At 38.6% G+C, this 15,777-nt stretch overlaps 1 protein-coding gene across 8 annotated transcripts in view; it reads left to right on the top strand.

Annotated features, from left to right (window-relative positions):
- mapk10 (mitogen-activated protein kinase 10) overlaps nucleotides 1-15,777 on the top strand; it is a 386,723-nt gene that overhangs the window by 124,204 nt on the left and 246,742 nt on the right. For 4 of the 8 annotated variants that reach the window (XM_039750813.1, XM_039750806.1, XM_039750809.1 and 1 more), the window contains one exon: nucleotides 5,858-5,955. Coding sequence is in view for 6 of the 8 variants with exons in the window: in XM_039750806.1 (XP_039606740.1) it covers nucleotides 5,858-5,955 (98 nt within the window). In the remaining 2 variants the exon portion in view is untranslated. The remainder of the gene's footprint in view (nucleotides 1-5,857; nucleotides 5,956-15,777) is intronic. The other 4 variants (XM_039750811.1, XM_039750810.1, XM_039750807.1 and 1 more) reach the window with 2 other exon arrangements.

Below are 15,777 nucleotides of genomic sequence, written 5' to 3'. Positions count from 1 at the left end.
ATAAACTTTTTACAGCCATTTTTGTAACTAAATTCTTTCAAAATCTCTTTTTTAAAAAAATTCCTATGTTAGGTTTGTAACATTTAAAATTATAAGGGTTAAAAGATTTATAAAATTTACTAGGGGGGCTTTGCCCCTGCTTGCTTTGCTCGCCAACCCCTCAGCCTGTGCTAACCGCCATCCACTTCGCATTTCTGCCGCTCGCGTATGTGGATTTGACTTTCACCAAACAACAAATCTTTTAATTCTTGTGGATAGGCCTCTTTATTGGGAAGAAACGCTACTTTTCCCTGAAGGCAACACGAATGAGACAATCTACAAGTCACCGACTTGAGGTTTAAATCCGAACAATATATTCTATCTCTTTTCGCTGTTCTGTTATTTCAGCGAGTAATAATTGCTGTTTGTTTGTGCTAATGCGATCTTTACTATCATTTTTTTGAGACTTTTGAATTTTAGTACTTTCATTTTCTCTAAACTACTCTGCATGTGTATCGTGCCAACATTTTTACACCTCTTTATGACTTTCTACTTGTCATCTACTCTTTGTCTTTTATTTCTGGCTCCAGGCATGGTTAAATCTCTTGACACAAAGTCTTGTCTTGCGGGACTTGAAAGTATCCCTCTGAAAAAGTCACGTCTTGTCCCAGGATTTTTTTATATAATAGAGAGATATTTTCATCTTTGGCCAGTTAAAAATACAAAAGAATAATACAGTACATTTAATGGATGAGTCTAGCAAATTCAGTTTTTAAAGGTCACAAAATCCTGGTGCTTTAATTTTCCAGATCTGTTCCTCCTTTTTTTTACAGTACATTTGTCCTAGCATTCTTTTTCTGTGTGAAATCAAATTTATTAATTTTACATTAATCCACTATTTCAGAACCGCTGTAAAAATCCCTTTGTTTTGGTGTTTTCAAATTATCTTATTTGATTGATATCCATCCATCCATCAATTATTCGACCTGCTATATCCTAACTACAGGGCCACGGGGGTCTGCTGGAGCCAATCCCAGCCAACAGAGGGAGCAAGGCAGGAAACAAACCTTGGGCAGGACGCCAGCCCACCGCAGAACAACTTAAATGTTTTCCTTCATTGCTTATTCGGCTACAATGTATAAAATGAAGTCTATTCTATGAAGAAGTTTTTTCACATATAGGTTTACAAAGTTTAGGTCATTTTTCACTTTTAATCAGTAATTAGTTTTTGAAACAGAAGCAGACTTTACATGTACATAGCGGAAGCAACTGTCAGTTGTGACATTTTATTCTGAAAAGAGGACAAAGTGGGTTCAGGGTTCAGTGATGCTGCCTCCGAGTTGGGACAAAAGAATTTACATGCCATTTAAACACTGTCTTTGTGGAATTTACATGTTCTTCCTGATACTTTAGTCTCCTCTATTGTCTAAATAATGTAATTGATTACTATCTTAATATTTGTGAGTGAGACCATAAGACTTGAATTGTTCTTCATCTGAAGAGCCATCAAGGGTCATTTCAGTACCACCAGGAATGTTGACCTCTGTCTCCATTAGTTTAAGCATGTGAAACTGGATGCCACTATGGGCTAGGAAGCCTAACATCATTTATGTTAATAGAACTGGAGTGCTGTTTGAGTCACTATGAATTAAGAATCATTGGCTGTGAAAAACTTTGCTTTCAGTGCCAATGTTTCTGTCTAAATGAATGTTTTAGAATTGCCATCTGATCATGACATGATAGTCACATTACCACATGCCCACATGAGCTTGAAAATAAAGTCTTTTACATGAATGTGGCGTTATCTCATGCTGTAACAGTGTTGACTGAACATGACCCTATCTTTTACAATTTCATAGTCCATAGGCTACGCCCTCAAGTTATAGCTAACCTAGGGAGGCAATGTCTATCCAGGACAGACATCTCTCTGATGACTGCAGTTACATTTGAGTATTTGGGCTTCACAGTGACATCTCTGTTAAATGGAGGCAGACATCCGACATTTGTCATATATAGATTCCTGCATATGTCATTCTAGTGCATTAATATGAAAATAGCCCATTACAAATAAATTTATTTCAACAGTAGTTTAGGAAGATTTTTGTACAATGGTTAGTTTTAAGTAGTTTCATAAAAGAGTTTTATATGTAAAGCATATAAATAAATAAAAATATAATATAAATTAAAAAAGTCACTCAAGATTAACATTTTTCACAAAGATACCTATTACCACAGAACAAAGAGTGCCATTTTGAGGTTCTTTATCAAGAACTTATTAAAGCACACTAGATAAAGAGAATCGACAACAGGCTATAATGAAACATCCAAAGCGCAAAACCCAGCTGCCCTGTTAAACCTGGAAGTTTGAGATTTTGTCCTTAACTGTGAGGTGGGCTGGTTTGTCTACTTGCCCATTCATGAATCGCTGACATCTGCTCATGTACCTCCTAATCTCTCTCCTTCTCTTTCCACTCAGTTGCTGTGTTATCCATGGTGTCAGATGATACCTTGCCCCAACTCATCATTCAGTTTTATGGTCTGTCTCTGGCATGGGAGTGGTATTTAATCTGAAAATTGTTTCACCATCTCCTTAGAAAACCATCCATCCATTATATCCTATCTACAAGGTCACGGGGTCTGCCTGAGCCAATCCCAGCCAATGCAGGGCACAAGGCAGGAAACAAACCCTGGGCAGGGTGCCAGCCCACTGCAGGGCGCACACACACACACCAAGCACAATGCACCTAACCAGAGAACCCGGAGGAAACCCACGCAGACACGGGGAGAACATGCAAACTCCATGCAGGGAGGACCCGGGAAGTGAACCTAGGTCTTCTAACTGCGAGGCAGCAGTGCTACCACTGCGCCACCTTAGAACACCCTTTGGTGGAAAAGCTGAATCCACAATTTTACAGAACAGTTCTTGCAAGTTATGCAGTGTGAACAGGCACATCATTGTGAAATGGTTTGACAGCTTTCCTCTGATTGACTGCTACAAACACTGAAACAAACCAGCATAATACTGACTGATAACAAGGACAGTGTGGAGCACATAATTAGTGCTGAGCACATCCTCACTATCATAAAAAAATTATGCACATTATATTTTTTTTGGTTTTAAAGAATAGATCCACATTTATTGTTTGATATTGATATTGTCAGATATAGTGATGCGTCCAATTTTTTACCTGTCTCAATAGATCAGTTTGAGATACTCCTTGGAGCATTTGGATATGTGATGATTAATTTCAGCACTAAACTTTCTTAGCACCCAGTGTGCATAGGCCTTGCTTATGTTTAATTGTTCAGGAAGACTTGATTCAACTGAGGTATAAAGTGTCCTTACATCCTCTGCTCTCTCATGCACATTACCCTTTAATTGTTTATTACATGCTCCATGGTGGAAACATGTTCTTCTTTCATTATTTTTGAAGGCCAGCCAGACTTTGAGTCGTCTTCAGGAGACATCTTGCCATGAGAGAATTCTTCACCTCGTATCACCTGACTGTGGTATATGAGGGGATCTAGTACTAGTACACATTGACAAGGCTGTATTATTCTTTAGTATGAGAATTTCAGTAATAGATGGATACTTTAGTTGATGTTTTTCAGTTCCATGTTGACATGGCTCTATTAATGTACTATACAGTATATACCAAAAAGTCCAGAAGTTTGTAATTCATACATTTTCATACACAGGAGCTAATTTTTGTCACTTACAGTACCTGCACCGTAAAATATTTCTTTCTGGTTCAGACTCAAAATATTTTGATAACCCCTTATAAATGAACAATATTAGCTGATAATAAAGAATATATGTACAGAGAAAGTAAACTAAATGAAACAGTTCAGTGAATTAAGCACAACTGACATGTCATGTTTTTTATTACTTGATATTGTTTGTGTTTTTTTAATATTGTTTTTCCTAATGGAAGGATTTGGTTGTGCTATTATTATTTTTTTGCCTTCCGTTCCTTTTCATCTTTCCAATCCACAAACTATTTTTTCCACTTCTGTTGTATTTGTGCTCCACAAATTGTATTTGTGGTATATTCTTTTTCTTTTTCTTTTTAGTTATTTTAAATTTGGCTTCATTTCATCTATGGGGTGGCTTCTGGTAACAGTTGATCCTGTTTATATATTTTTTGTTTTATCATGCTGTTGATCTTTAATTGGGGTTGTGCAAGAGATGTAAACAGACGTATTTGCTGTAAAGAGCCTGTTACAGATCTACATAAATAAAGGTTCTTTCTGTGGGATGTGTCTTTTGGGAACAAAACATGGTTCCCCTATGGCATCACTCTGACAAATCACTGTGGCACCTTTTATTTTTAAGAGGATAGATAGATTGATTGATAGTGTATTTATACCAAAATTAAACTGAAATGTTGCATCAGCTTACACATTCTCTTTAGTGTCATTGTTTCTACTGCTCAATTCTTCATAATTTCAACACATATAATATTAGTGTTGCGAGCTGTTTTCTCACAGCTCTTTTATGATACTTTTTCGCCATTGTGCCTCCCTATTGTTTATCACTAATCAATTATTCATTGTAGGCACACTAAACTGTAGTTCTGTACTCAGAATTGAAGTCTAGCTTTTCAGTGTTGTTTTCCCTTTTTTAATGGATTCTGTTCTGTTTAGTGCCTGCTATTAACTTCATTAGACAATTAAGCCTTTTTCAAATGAAGTGAGCAAGAACAAAGTCCATCAATAGAACAGTTACTTCTTGAACCAAAGTCTAGCTTGTTGTGTGGCCACTCTTTGCAATGGAATTAATCATTTGCTTCAAAACCTCTTATTAAATTGTACAGTGAGTAAATTTCTTTTAGTTTGTGAGTGATTTCCTTCTTTGTTTCTGTTGTTCATATCACTTTCTTCATTAAACACAAGAGTACCATTTCTTTTTTCAAACCTGCTTAATCTAGTTTAGGGTTATGGGGGGGTTCAGAGCTTATCTCAGTGGCATTGTGGATGAAATGTTAACCAGCCGTGAACAGAGTGCCAGTCCATTGGAGGGCCACGCATGCACTTGCCTATACAGGGCCATTTTGAAATTGCCAGTTGACCCATCCTAGGAACGTACGAGGGAAAATGAAAATAATGTGAGAAAACCTCATACAAACTAACGACATGTAGACAACAACACAGTGCGCAACTTGAACTCAGGGACACTTAGCACTTACCACTTCCTAGTGTAAAATATGTTTTTATTAAAACATTAGATTTAGACAAGAACATGCCATTTGGCTCAACAAAGCTTGACAGTCCTATCCACTCATTTTGTCCAAAACAACATGAGTTGAGTTTTCAACATAACAGTTGAGTTTTGAAGGTCTCTAAAGTCCTACCGTCTAACACACTACTTGGTACTTTTTCAGTGTGAAAAAAAATGTCTGAATGTTTGTGCGAAATTTGTCCTTAATGATTTTCCAACTGTGTCCCCATGTTCCTGATGAGCTCATTTAAAATAACAGTCTTGATACACTGTACGTATTCCTTTCATAATTTTAAGCACTTGAATCATTTTACCTCTTCATCTTCTTTTACTTAAACTGGAAAGGCTCAGCTCTTTTAGTTTTTCCTCATAAATCATCCTCTGCATTTCTGCAATCAGTCTAGTCACTCTTCACTGGAGTTTTTCTGGTGCTGCTTTGTCTTTTTTGTAGCCTGGATATGAACACTGCACATAGTTTTGTTAAAATAGAGTGTCAACTTTTGTGGCAAAAATATAGTAGTTGAACAAGAAGTAAACAAAATTTTGCTTAAATTTGTTTAGTAATGGTTCATTTTACATTCAGTTCTTTTGTTGAAATATGAGTTATATTTAATGCACACGTCGTAACAATGCTTTTCCTCTTGATTTTCTTCCCAGGTATTTCTGAGCCGCCATTTCTTGTATTACTGCAGCGAACCTATCCTGGATGTGAAGATTGCCTTTTGTCAGGTGTGTGTTCCTTACAGGTAAACAAGGTACAGTATTCATTCACTTGTATTTCTGTTGCATTTTTTGTATTTCTTGAGCTGTCACTTGCAAAAACGTAAGCCAGTCAACTCAATTTAAAAATTTTCTTCCATTTTTATGTTTGTCTAACATTTAACATCAGAGTCATGTTTAAAGTTGCTCAGTTTATTCTTTTGCATATCACTGTCAATTTGATGTTGCCTTCCTTTTGCATTTTGGTGTGGGATTGGAAGACTTATTGTACATTTATCTTCCTGGTGAACAACAAGAAAATGAGCATGTGATTGAAACATAGTTAAGGACTCACGTTTTCACCACTTTGAAATGCACTATTGTAGCTTAGGTGCAGTTATATGAGGGGCAACAAACACCAAATAGTTGTAAAGCAGGTTTTAGAGGAAGAGATAAAAGTAATGGCATACATTTTTTCTCTGTTTCCAGTAGTGTTGTCCAAAATATATATGAATAAAAATCAATTCTGAAATTTTGAAACGGTACCAATAGTCATTTTCCATGATACTGATTGTATTTGTATCAAATGCACTTTCCTACTTGCTCCTTCTTTTGGCAGCGAGTTCAGATTCATAGAATACTGCTGTGACAGATAGGGGGCACTGTCATCCCCTTGAAGCCTCAGACCAGACGCCAGACACCAGATAAAAGTCCAAATAATACATTTATTTGTGTAATAAAGAGCACAAAACACCTCCACCTCCACTATACTATAATAAATCAATACAATTGTCAATAAACAATACTCCAAAACCCCCACACCTCCCAGCAGCTCTGTCACCCTTTCTCCCAACTCGGCTCACTCCTGGGATCTCCCACAGTCCTTTTATACTTCTTGACTTGGTGAAAACTCCTTTTCTGCAACCTGGAAGTGCATCATTTCTTCTGTCTCCATGACTGGGACGTACTTCCAGGCTGTATGGAAAATATAAGTCCTTGAGCCTCCCTGCGGCATCCTCTGGCAGCCCCCATGGTATCCAGCATTGCTGTGAACTAAAACTCCAAGGTCCATGATGCTCTACTTTAATTCGGAGCATCTCCGCATTGCAGGGAGGGCTCCATCTGGTGGCTTGGGGGTATTGGCTGGGATAAGTTGCCCCTTTTGATTTAGCACCGGCACGTTAAGGTGTGATTGTCCCTTTTTACTTCTATACCATTGCTTATCATTTCTCTTTTTGATTTTAGATAGATAGATAGATAAATAGATAGATAGATACTTTATTAATCCACAGTCTTCACTGGTAAAGCTGCTTCTTCTGCAGTTTGCTTTTGGACCCTGAATTCTTAGTTGAAAAGTGTGTTATGTTTTATTTTTGAATTTGCAGGGTGTTCTTTCAAAGTTGACATTAAACTTTATTTAAAAATATTTCAAAAATTCTACTTTTCAGAAAGTGTTTACTTTCCTCTTCAACAAGAATAGTGCACAAGCCATGTAATATAAGTAATAAACTAAATTCTTTAATGAGAGCTATAAAAGAGGAAATTTAAATGTGATGTAAACAAGTGAAATAATAATAATAATAACAATATTAATTGGGTGGCACAGTGGTGCAGTGATACCGCTGCTCCCTTGCAGTAAGGAGACCTGGGTTTGCTTTTACGTATCCTCCCTGCATGGAGTTTGCATGTTCTCCCCGTGTCTCCGTGGGTTTCCTTTGGGTGCTCCGGTTTCCTCCCACAGTCCAAAGACATGCATGTTCAGTGCATTGGTGATCTCAAATTGTCCCTATTGTGTTCTTGGTGTGTGGGTGTGTGTCTACATGTGCCCTGTCCGGGGATTTGTTCATGCCTTATGCCCTGTGTTGGCTGGAATTGGCTTCAGCAGACCCCCGTGACCCTGTGTTAGGATATAGTGGGTTGGATAATGACTGACTGACTGACTGACTGACAATATTAATTGGTTTCTTGAAGGCCATAAAGTCTATACAAAGACCTTTGAAAGACAAACAATTGAAAGAAATGTACTCCTCCACTTTCTCAACTTGGTGCCTTGTTAAGTGTTTACTCAACAGACTCAATTTAACAGACTTTCCCTGTCTGTTTTGTTGGGATGTCAAGAAAGTTTGGAAATCGCTGCTTTAGGCTACAGTGATGTTTACAGAAGATTTCACCATTTGGATTTTAAAGTCTTGTGATTGCGTGACAGTGTCAGAGGATTTTAAACAAGTACACTACCTCAAGAACAATTGCCTTCATCAACATTAATCTTACCACACTGTAAGGAGACCTTGGTTTGCATCCTGGGTCTTCCCTGTGTGGAGTTTGCATGTTGTCCACGTGTCAACATGGGTTTCCTCCGGGTGCTCCAGATTCCTCCCACTGTCCAAAGACTTGCAGGTTAGTTGGATTGGCAATGCTATATTAGCTCTAATTTGTATGTACGTGTGTGTATGCGTGTGTGTGTGTGTTTGCCTTGCACCCTGTCCAGGGTTTGTTCCTGCCTTGCCTCCTGTGCTAGACAGGATGTGTTCCAGCACCCCCTTCAACCCTGTTCAGGACAAATATTATGACAATATCAAACTATTGTTAATGTTCACAGGGGAGCGCAATGTTGTTGTTTTGACATTTTAATGGATTTTGAACAAGAAAGAGAAGTGGAAAGAGTGGGGAAAAGCAGTTTAAAAAGTGAGTAGTAGAATTTAGGTGACAGATGCATTCAAGATGGAGGTGGAATTACATCAGGGATCGTCTCTGAGCCCTTTCTTATTTGCAGTGGCGATAGACAGGTTGACAGACGAGATTAGACAGGAGTCCCCGTAGACTGTGATGTTTTGCTGATGACATTGTCTCTTCAGCAAGAGTAAGGAACAGGTTGAGGAGACCCTGGAGAGGTGGAGATATGCTGTAGAAAGGAAAGGAATGATGGTCAGTAGGAACAAGACAGAATACATGTGTGTAAATGAGAGGGAGGTCAGTGGAATGGTGAGAATGGAGTAGAGTTGGTGAATGTGCATGAGTTTTATACACTTGGGATCAACAGTACAGAATAATGGGGATTGCAGAAGAGAGGTGAAAAAGAGAGTGCAGGCAGGTTGGAATGGGTGGAGAAGAGTGTCAGGAGTAATTTGTGACAGACGGGTATCAGCAAGAGTGAAAGGGAAGGTCTACAGGACGGCAGTGAGACTAGCTATGTTATATGGGTTGGAGATGGTGGCACTGACCAAAAAACAGGTGACAGAGTTGGAGGAGGCAGAGTTAAAGATGATAAGATTTGCTTTGGGTGTGACGAGGATGCATAGGATTAGCAATGAGTACATTAGAGGATCAGCACAGGTTGGACGGTCTGGAGACAAAGTCAGAGAGGCAAGATTGCATTGGTTTGGATATGTGCAGGGAAAAGATGGTGGGTATATTTTGAAAAAAATGCTAAGGATAGAGCTGCCAAGCAAGAGGAAAAGAGGAAGGCCTAAGAGAAGGTTTATGAATGTGGTGAGAAAGGACATGCAGGTGATGGGTGTGACAGAGCAAGATGCAGAGGACAGGAAGATATGGAAGAAGATGATCCACTGTGATAACCCTTAATAAGAGCAGCCAAAAAAAGAAGAAGCGGATTTTGAACAAGTGCAAAATCTTGAGAGGAGTCTAGTTTTCTTTACATAGTTTTTTTTTTAAATAAGAAATTTTGATTTTCAATTTTACCCCTCATCTATGATAGTGAAAATGGTATTGCATATCGTCACTCTTTAAAATATTGTCTTTGGAATTTCGGTATCATCATTATCCCACAGTAGTTTCCAGGTGGACCTATGATTCATGTGTCTGGTACATTATATTTTTGGGTCTGAATTTTTTCTGGTGTCCTTTGTTCAGTTTGTTTCAGTGGTGTCACTTTATTTCCTATCCCTTAAATCCCAAAATGCATGTGTTGTGGGTTTTTTTCCATAGATGCTTTTTTTTAAATGAGAAGGTATACAGCATGTGCCCCAGGAGAAACACATTTCCGTTTCAGAGCACTGTACAAATTTATAATTGAAATTCAAATAAATCCAAAAAAACAATTAAATAAAACACAAAAAACGATAGAACAAAACAAGAAAAGATTATGCAATATCTATATTACATAATCTTTTTTTCACTCTGAAACGGAAATGTGCTTCTTCTGGGGCACATGCAGTACCTGAACAGTCATCTGTAGGGGTACTTAAAGAATAAAAAACAACAGACTAAACAGTCCTAGCTGCCCATTTGTCAAAGTAATTATGCTGTGCACCCAGTTTGCTTGATGGGATACCTAATGCACTTGCTCACCTTAAAAGCACAACACTCTATTTTGATTCATTTTCTTCAATTCTTGAAATAATTCTGGCCGTACTTACATCTATAACTTAAACCTTTGTTAACTATTCACCTAAAGACACCATAGCTAGACTGGGTTTTAAAGCCCTGGCTAAGAACTTGTATTCATCCTTGATTGCCCTGGGAATAATGTCTGATGACAGAACAGTGGTGTGCAAACCTTGGGTCTGTTCTTCTAGCACTCATTGGAGGTCTGAAATGTGAAAGTACTGCTCATGAGATGGATTTAAAAATCATAGTGGCTTTACCACTATTAACTTTGAGGTAGTGTTCAGAAGCCATTACTAAGGTTAACATAATGTTAGATTAATAACACTATGTACAGAGTGCCACTCAAAGAAAGTTATGCTTAAACTTTATAACATTCTGATGAGGCCTCATCTGGAGTACTGCATGCAAATTTGGTCTCTGGACTATAAAAAACCACATAGCAGCATTTTAAAAATTCCAGAGAAGAGTGACTATGTGATTCTAGGGCTGTTGGGTGTGAGTTATAAAGAGAAAATTAAAGGCGTTGAACTGTTTCAGTTTAAGCAAATGGAGAATAACAGGTGACAGAGATCAATCAACAAGAACTTGGGGGCACAGTGGGAAACGTGTTCAGGTTAAATTTAGAAAAAACATTATAGTTTTCTTCACACAGATAACTATATACAGAATACATGAAATAAGTAATGTGGTAGACAGTAGGACTCTAGGGACATTCAAAACTCGAGTTGATGTTCTTTTGGAAGAATTGGCTGGATAAAATTGGTGAGCTTTGTTGGGCTGAATGGCGTGTTTTTCTTATATTCTAAAAATTCCCCGGAATGTGTGACATTTGTGATGTAATTAGATGGAATAAAAGTTCACTTAGGCATTTCTGAATTGTTTGAGTTTGCAGGTTTACTTTAGTGTTCGTTTTTTGACTTCCCAGTTTAAAATTTCTTGCTCTGCCCAAGTTCTGGTTAATATTTTCAGTTGTGATGTAGTGACTTATGGCTCTGACATTGGCTTGTTTATTGTCTCGTCTTAGATCAGTAGAACTAACCAGGAAAGCAGTGGTACCTCACTGCTACCTTAACACTAGAATCCCTGAAGCCTACAAAAAAAGTTGTAATGCAAGGCCACCTTACGTTCTTTCACACCTCATTTTCATCATCTTTGTTTTGAAAATTTGTCAATCAGCACAAGCAGAGAGCAGCCTGCTATCCCATCCCCCACCGACGTAGCTGAAGTGAAACTTCTCAGAGCTCAAGTCTGTTTATCTTGTCGTGAGGTGCATTGAGTTGTATAGGGTACATAATATATCATTATATAGATAGATAGATAGATAAATACTTTATTAATCCCAAGGGGAAATTCACATACTTCAGCAGCAGCATTCTGATGAAAAAAATAAAAAGCAATATTAAATTAAAGAGTGATAAAAATGAAGGTAAAACAGACAATAACTTTGTATAATGTTAACGTTTATCCCTCCCCGGTGGAATTGAAGAGTCACATAGTGACTCAGTCTGTCAGTGGAGCAGGACAATGACAGCAGTCTGTCGCTGAAACTGCTCGTCTGTCTGGAGATGATACTGTTCAGTGGATGCAGTGGATTCTCCATGATTGACAGGAGCCTGCTCAGCATCCGTCGCTCTGCCACGGATGTCAAACTGTCTAGCTTCATGACTACAATAGAGCCTGCCTTCCTCACCAGTTTGTCCAGGCGTGAGCCGTCCTTCTTTATGCTGCCTCCCCAGCACACCACCGCATAGAAGAGGGCACTCGCCACAACCGTCTAATAAAACATCTGCAGCATCTTATTGCAGATGTTGAAGGACGCCAGTCTTCTAAGGAAGTATAGTCGGCTCTGTCCTCTCTTGCACAGAGCATCAGTATTGGCAGTCCAGTCCAATTTATCATCCAGCTGCACTCCCAGGTATATATAGGTCTGCACCCTCTGCACACAGTCGCCTCTGATAATCACGGGGTCCATGAGGGGCTTGGGTCTCCTAAAATCCACCACCAGCTCCTTGGTTTTGCTGGTGTTCAGGTGTAAGTGGTTTGAGTCGCACCATTTAACAAAGTGCTTGATTAGGTTCCTATACTCCTCCTCCTGCCCACTACTGTTGCAGCCCATGATAGCAGTGACGTCAGCAAACCTTTGTATGTGGCAGGACTCCAAGTTGTATTGGAAGTCCAATGTATAAAGGCTGAACAGGACCGGAGAAAGTACAGTCCCCTGCGGTGCTCCTGTGTTGCTGACCACAATGTCAGACCTGCAGTTCCCGAGATGCACATACTGTGGTCTGTCTGTAAGACAGTCCACGATCCATGCCACCAAGTATGAATCTACTCCCATCTCTGTCAGCTTGTACCTAAGGAGCAGAGTTTGGATGGTGTTGAAGGCGCTAGAGAAGTCCAGAAACATAATTCTTACAGCACCACTGCCTCTGTCCAAGTGGGAGTAATTCCAAGTATGTATTCTAAATAATTCTAATTATTTAGAATACATACTTTTCATGTGTGTTCCGTGTGTGCAAAGATCTTTGTAAATGTAGGATGGCAGAAAATGTGAGGCTAGAAATGTTAAACACATAACTAAAATAGAAACTTTTTTTCATTTTCTACTAATAATTAGCATAATGCTGACATGAAGTGTATAATGTTTGAAGACAAAAAACCAAATATCAAATAAACACTTTCAAGAAATGTATAACAAAACAAGTGTGCTTTTATTCAAGAATTTAACTAAAGGAAATTAATTATTTAATTTACATTTTGCTATCAATGAGTAAAAACCAAACCTCAAATATCAATTGACAGTCAACACGTCTGCTTGGCTGGGGCAGGGGTAAGAGCTGTTGCCACATAAGCAAAATGTTGCTGGTTCAAGCCTGGGCTCTCCTAGTTTTGAGTAGTGAGCTGCTATTATTATTATTATTACTATAATATAATAAAAACATGCATTTGAAGGTGATAAAAAGCTAGGGGACAGGGCACACATCCATACGATATCTTTACTACATCAGACCATGTTTCACTATAAGTATCATGATTGAGTGCTTTGTTAATTTATTTTGTTTTATACATTTTTTATGGGATCCATTAAGGATTCTTTGGGCATTTGGAACTCACTGATTTTGTTTTTGCTTTCATTTTAACCACTTGATTTTTTTTATTTGGTTTTGTTAAGTCACATTTTCTTTTGCGATAATGTCATTGGGGCTGCCATATTGTGGAGTGGTGACTATGATACACACTCCCACTGCTGTCATGTGATCTGCAGCAACTCTGGAAGTGATGTCATTGAGATTCTTCCATCTGCCACATGTATTCATCCTCTATTGAACTGGAGAAGTCTTAAATTTAGTTAGGAGTGTCAGGCACAAAGAAAAACATTTAAAGAGTACTTTGGCTTTGACATCTTGTTTGGGTAATGTTTTCTCTTCCTAGTATATCCCTTTGCTGACTTTATTCATTGTTTTGTCTCACCTTTTGTCTGTCATTTCCTGGTCTTTCTCCATACTCACAATAATTCAAAAAATCTGTGCTAGATAGTAAAAAGATAAGTGAAGAAAGGTAAATAGCAAAAAGATGTATGAAAGAAAAAGAATGTTGATAGACAAAATGTATGCAATCTATACTAATAAAAGGCAAAGACCTCACTGACTCACTCATTCACTCACTCATCACTAATTTCGGTGGTATGACGCCACTGTCAGCTGCCATATTGAAGTTTGCAATGTCATTAATTCTCCAACTTCCCGTGTAGGTAGAAGGCTGATATTTGGCAGGCTTATTCCTTACAGCTTACTTACAAAAGTTAAGCAGGTTTCATTTCGAAATTCAACACGTAACGGTCATAATAGTCGATAACGGTCGACAACGTCCGCCATGTTGAACTTTCTTATTTATGGCCCCATCTTCACGAAATTTGGTGGGTGGCTTCCCTGTGCCAACCGAAACCAATGCATGTACTTATTTCGGTGGTATGACGCCACTGTCAGCTGCCATATTGAAGTTTGCAATGTCATTAATTCTCCAACTTCCCGTGTAGGTAGAAGGCTGAAATTTGGCAGGCTCATTCCTTACAGCTTACTTACAAAAGTTAAGCAACTTTCATTCCAAAATTCTACGCGTAACGGTCATAACAGTCAACAATGTCCGCCATGTTGAACTTTTTTATTCATGGCCCCATCTTCACGAAATTTGGTAGGCGTCTTCCCTGCGCTAACCGAAACCAATGTACGTACTTATTTCGGTGGTATGATGCCACTGTCAGCCGCCATATTGAACTTTCCAACGTCACTAATTCTTCAACTTCCCATGTAGATAGAAGGCTGAAATTTGGTACTTATTTTGGTGGTATGATGCCACTGGCTGCCATATTGAACTTTTCAACGGTCTTTGTTACTTATGGGCCCATCTTCAAGAAATTTGGTATGCGGGTTCCCAACGCTAACTGAATCCTACTTGCGTTCATATATACGTCCATAGCCTGCAGCTCAGTCACCGTGTTAGGCGGCGTTGGGTCCCCCATCCCAATGCCTCCCACGTTGTTGGCTGCCTGCCCTTGCTTCGCCACGGGATTCACGTCTCCCTGCTGATAACTACAGCTTTTTTTATTTAATCCAGGGCTTCTCCACTGTTTTATTGTTCATTTATTATGATTATAGTTGTTGTGTAGGTATTTTAGACTTACTTTAAATTGTTCAGGTACCCTTTTCCTTCATCATTCCAACCGTACCCCCATTAACATGTCTATCGAGGTGATTACCATCGATCAAAGTACTGTCACTTACCGAGTGGTTTCCATGCCCGGAGATGGCACCTACCTTTTCCATTCTCTTTGTTACATATTGCACGGCCATATCAGGCTCACTCTTGATATCCGGAGGAACATTGTGTCTTATGTATTGAATGACTGGGACAGGTTCAAGGTGTGGACTGATGACGGTACAGGAGATAATTATACTACACAGGAGCACTATAAGAGTGAAATGCTTAAGCCCTTCACCTATGGTTCTGCATGTGAGTTGATGGCTGCCGCTGAATTGTTCGGTTGTCGCTTTCAAAGCCATACTCAGTGTAATCCTCCTTCCACTTTATAATTTTTCAGCGACTAGCCATGATTAAATAAACGGTAAAAAAGTAAGAGCGAAGCGAGGGTGACTTATTCAGGCAGGCAGGCGACAGCTCAATCGAATTTGGATATAAGTAGGTTCTATTTAGTCGGCAGAAATATCTTTGGTAGGAATGGAAGTTGAATTTAGTCTTTAAATTTCTATAGTGAAGAAAAATTTTTGCAATGATGACTAAATTTAACTTACATTCCCACTAAACATATTTCTGTCGACTAAATAAAAATTACTTATATTTAAAATTTAAATAGAACGAACAGATACGATAGTTCATAATACCCACACAGCACTAAGTGCACGTAACAGCAGAAGTCATCCGTTTTAACAAGCAGCGTATTGCACTGATACGAAATATCCTGGCCATTTAATTATTTAGGAATGGATAGATAAATTAAGATTTTGTACAAATAA

The sequence above is a fragment of the Polypterus senegalus genome, chromosome 4, assembly GCF_016835505.1.
Source record: "Polypterus senegalus isolate Bchr_013 chromosome 4, ASM1683550v1, whole genome shotgun sequence".
Lineage (NCBI taxonomy): Eukaryota > Metazoa > Chordata > Cladistia > Polypteriformes > Polypteridae > Polypterus > Polypterus senegalus.
This window is presented reverse-complemented; position numbering and strand designations above follow the sequence as displayed.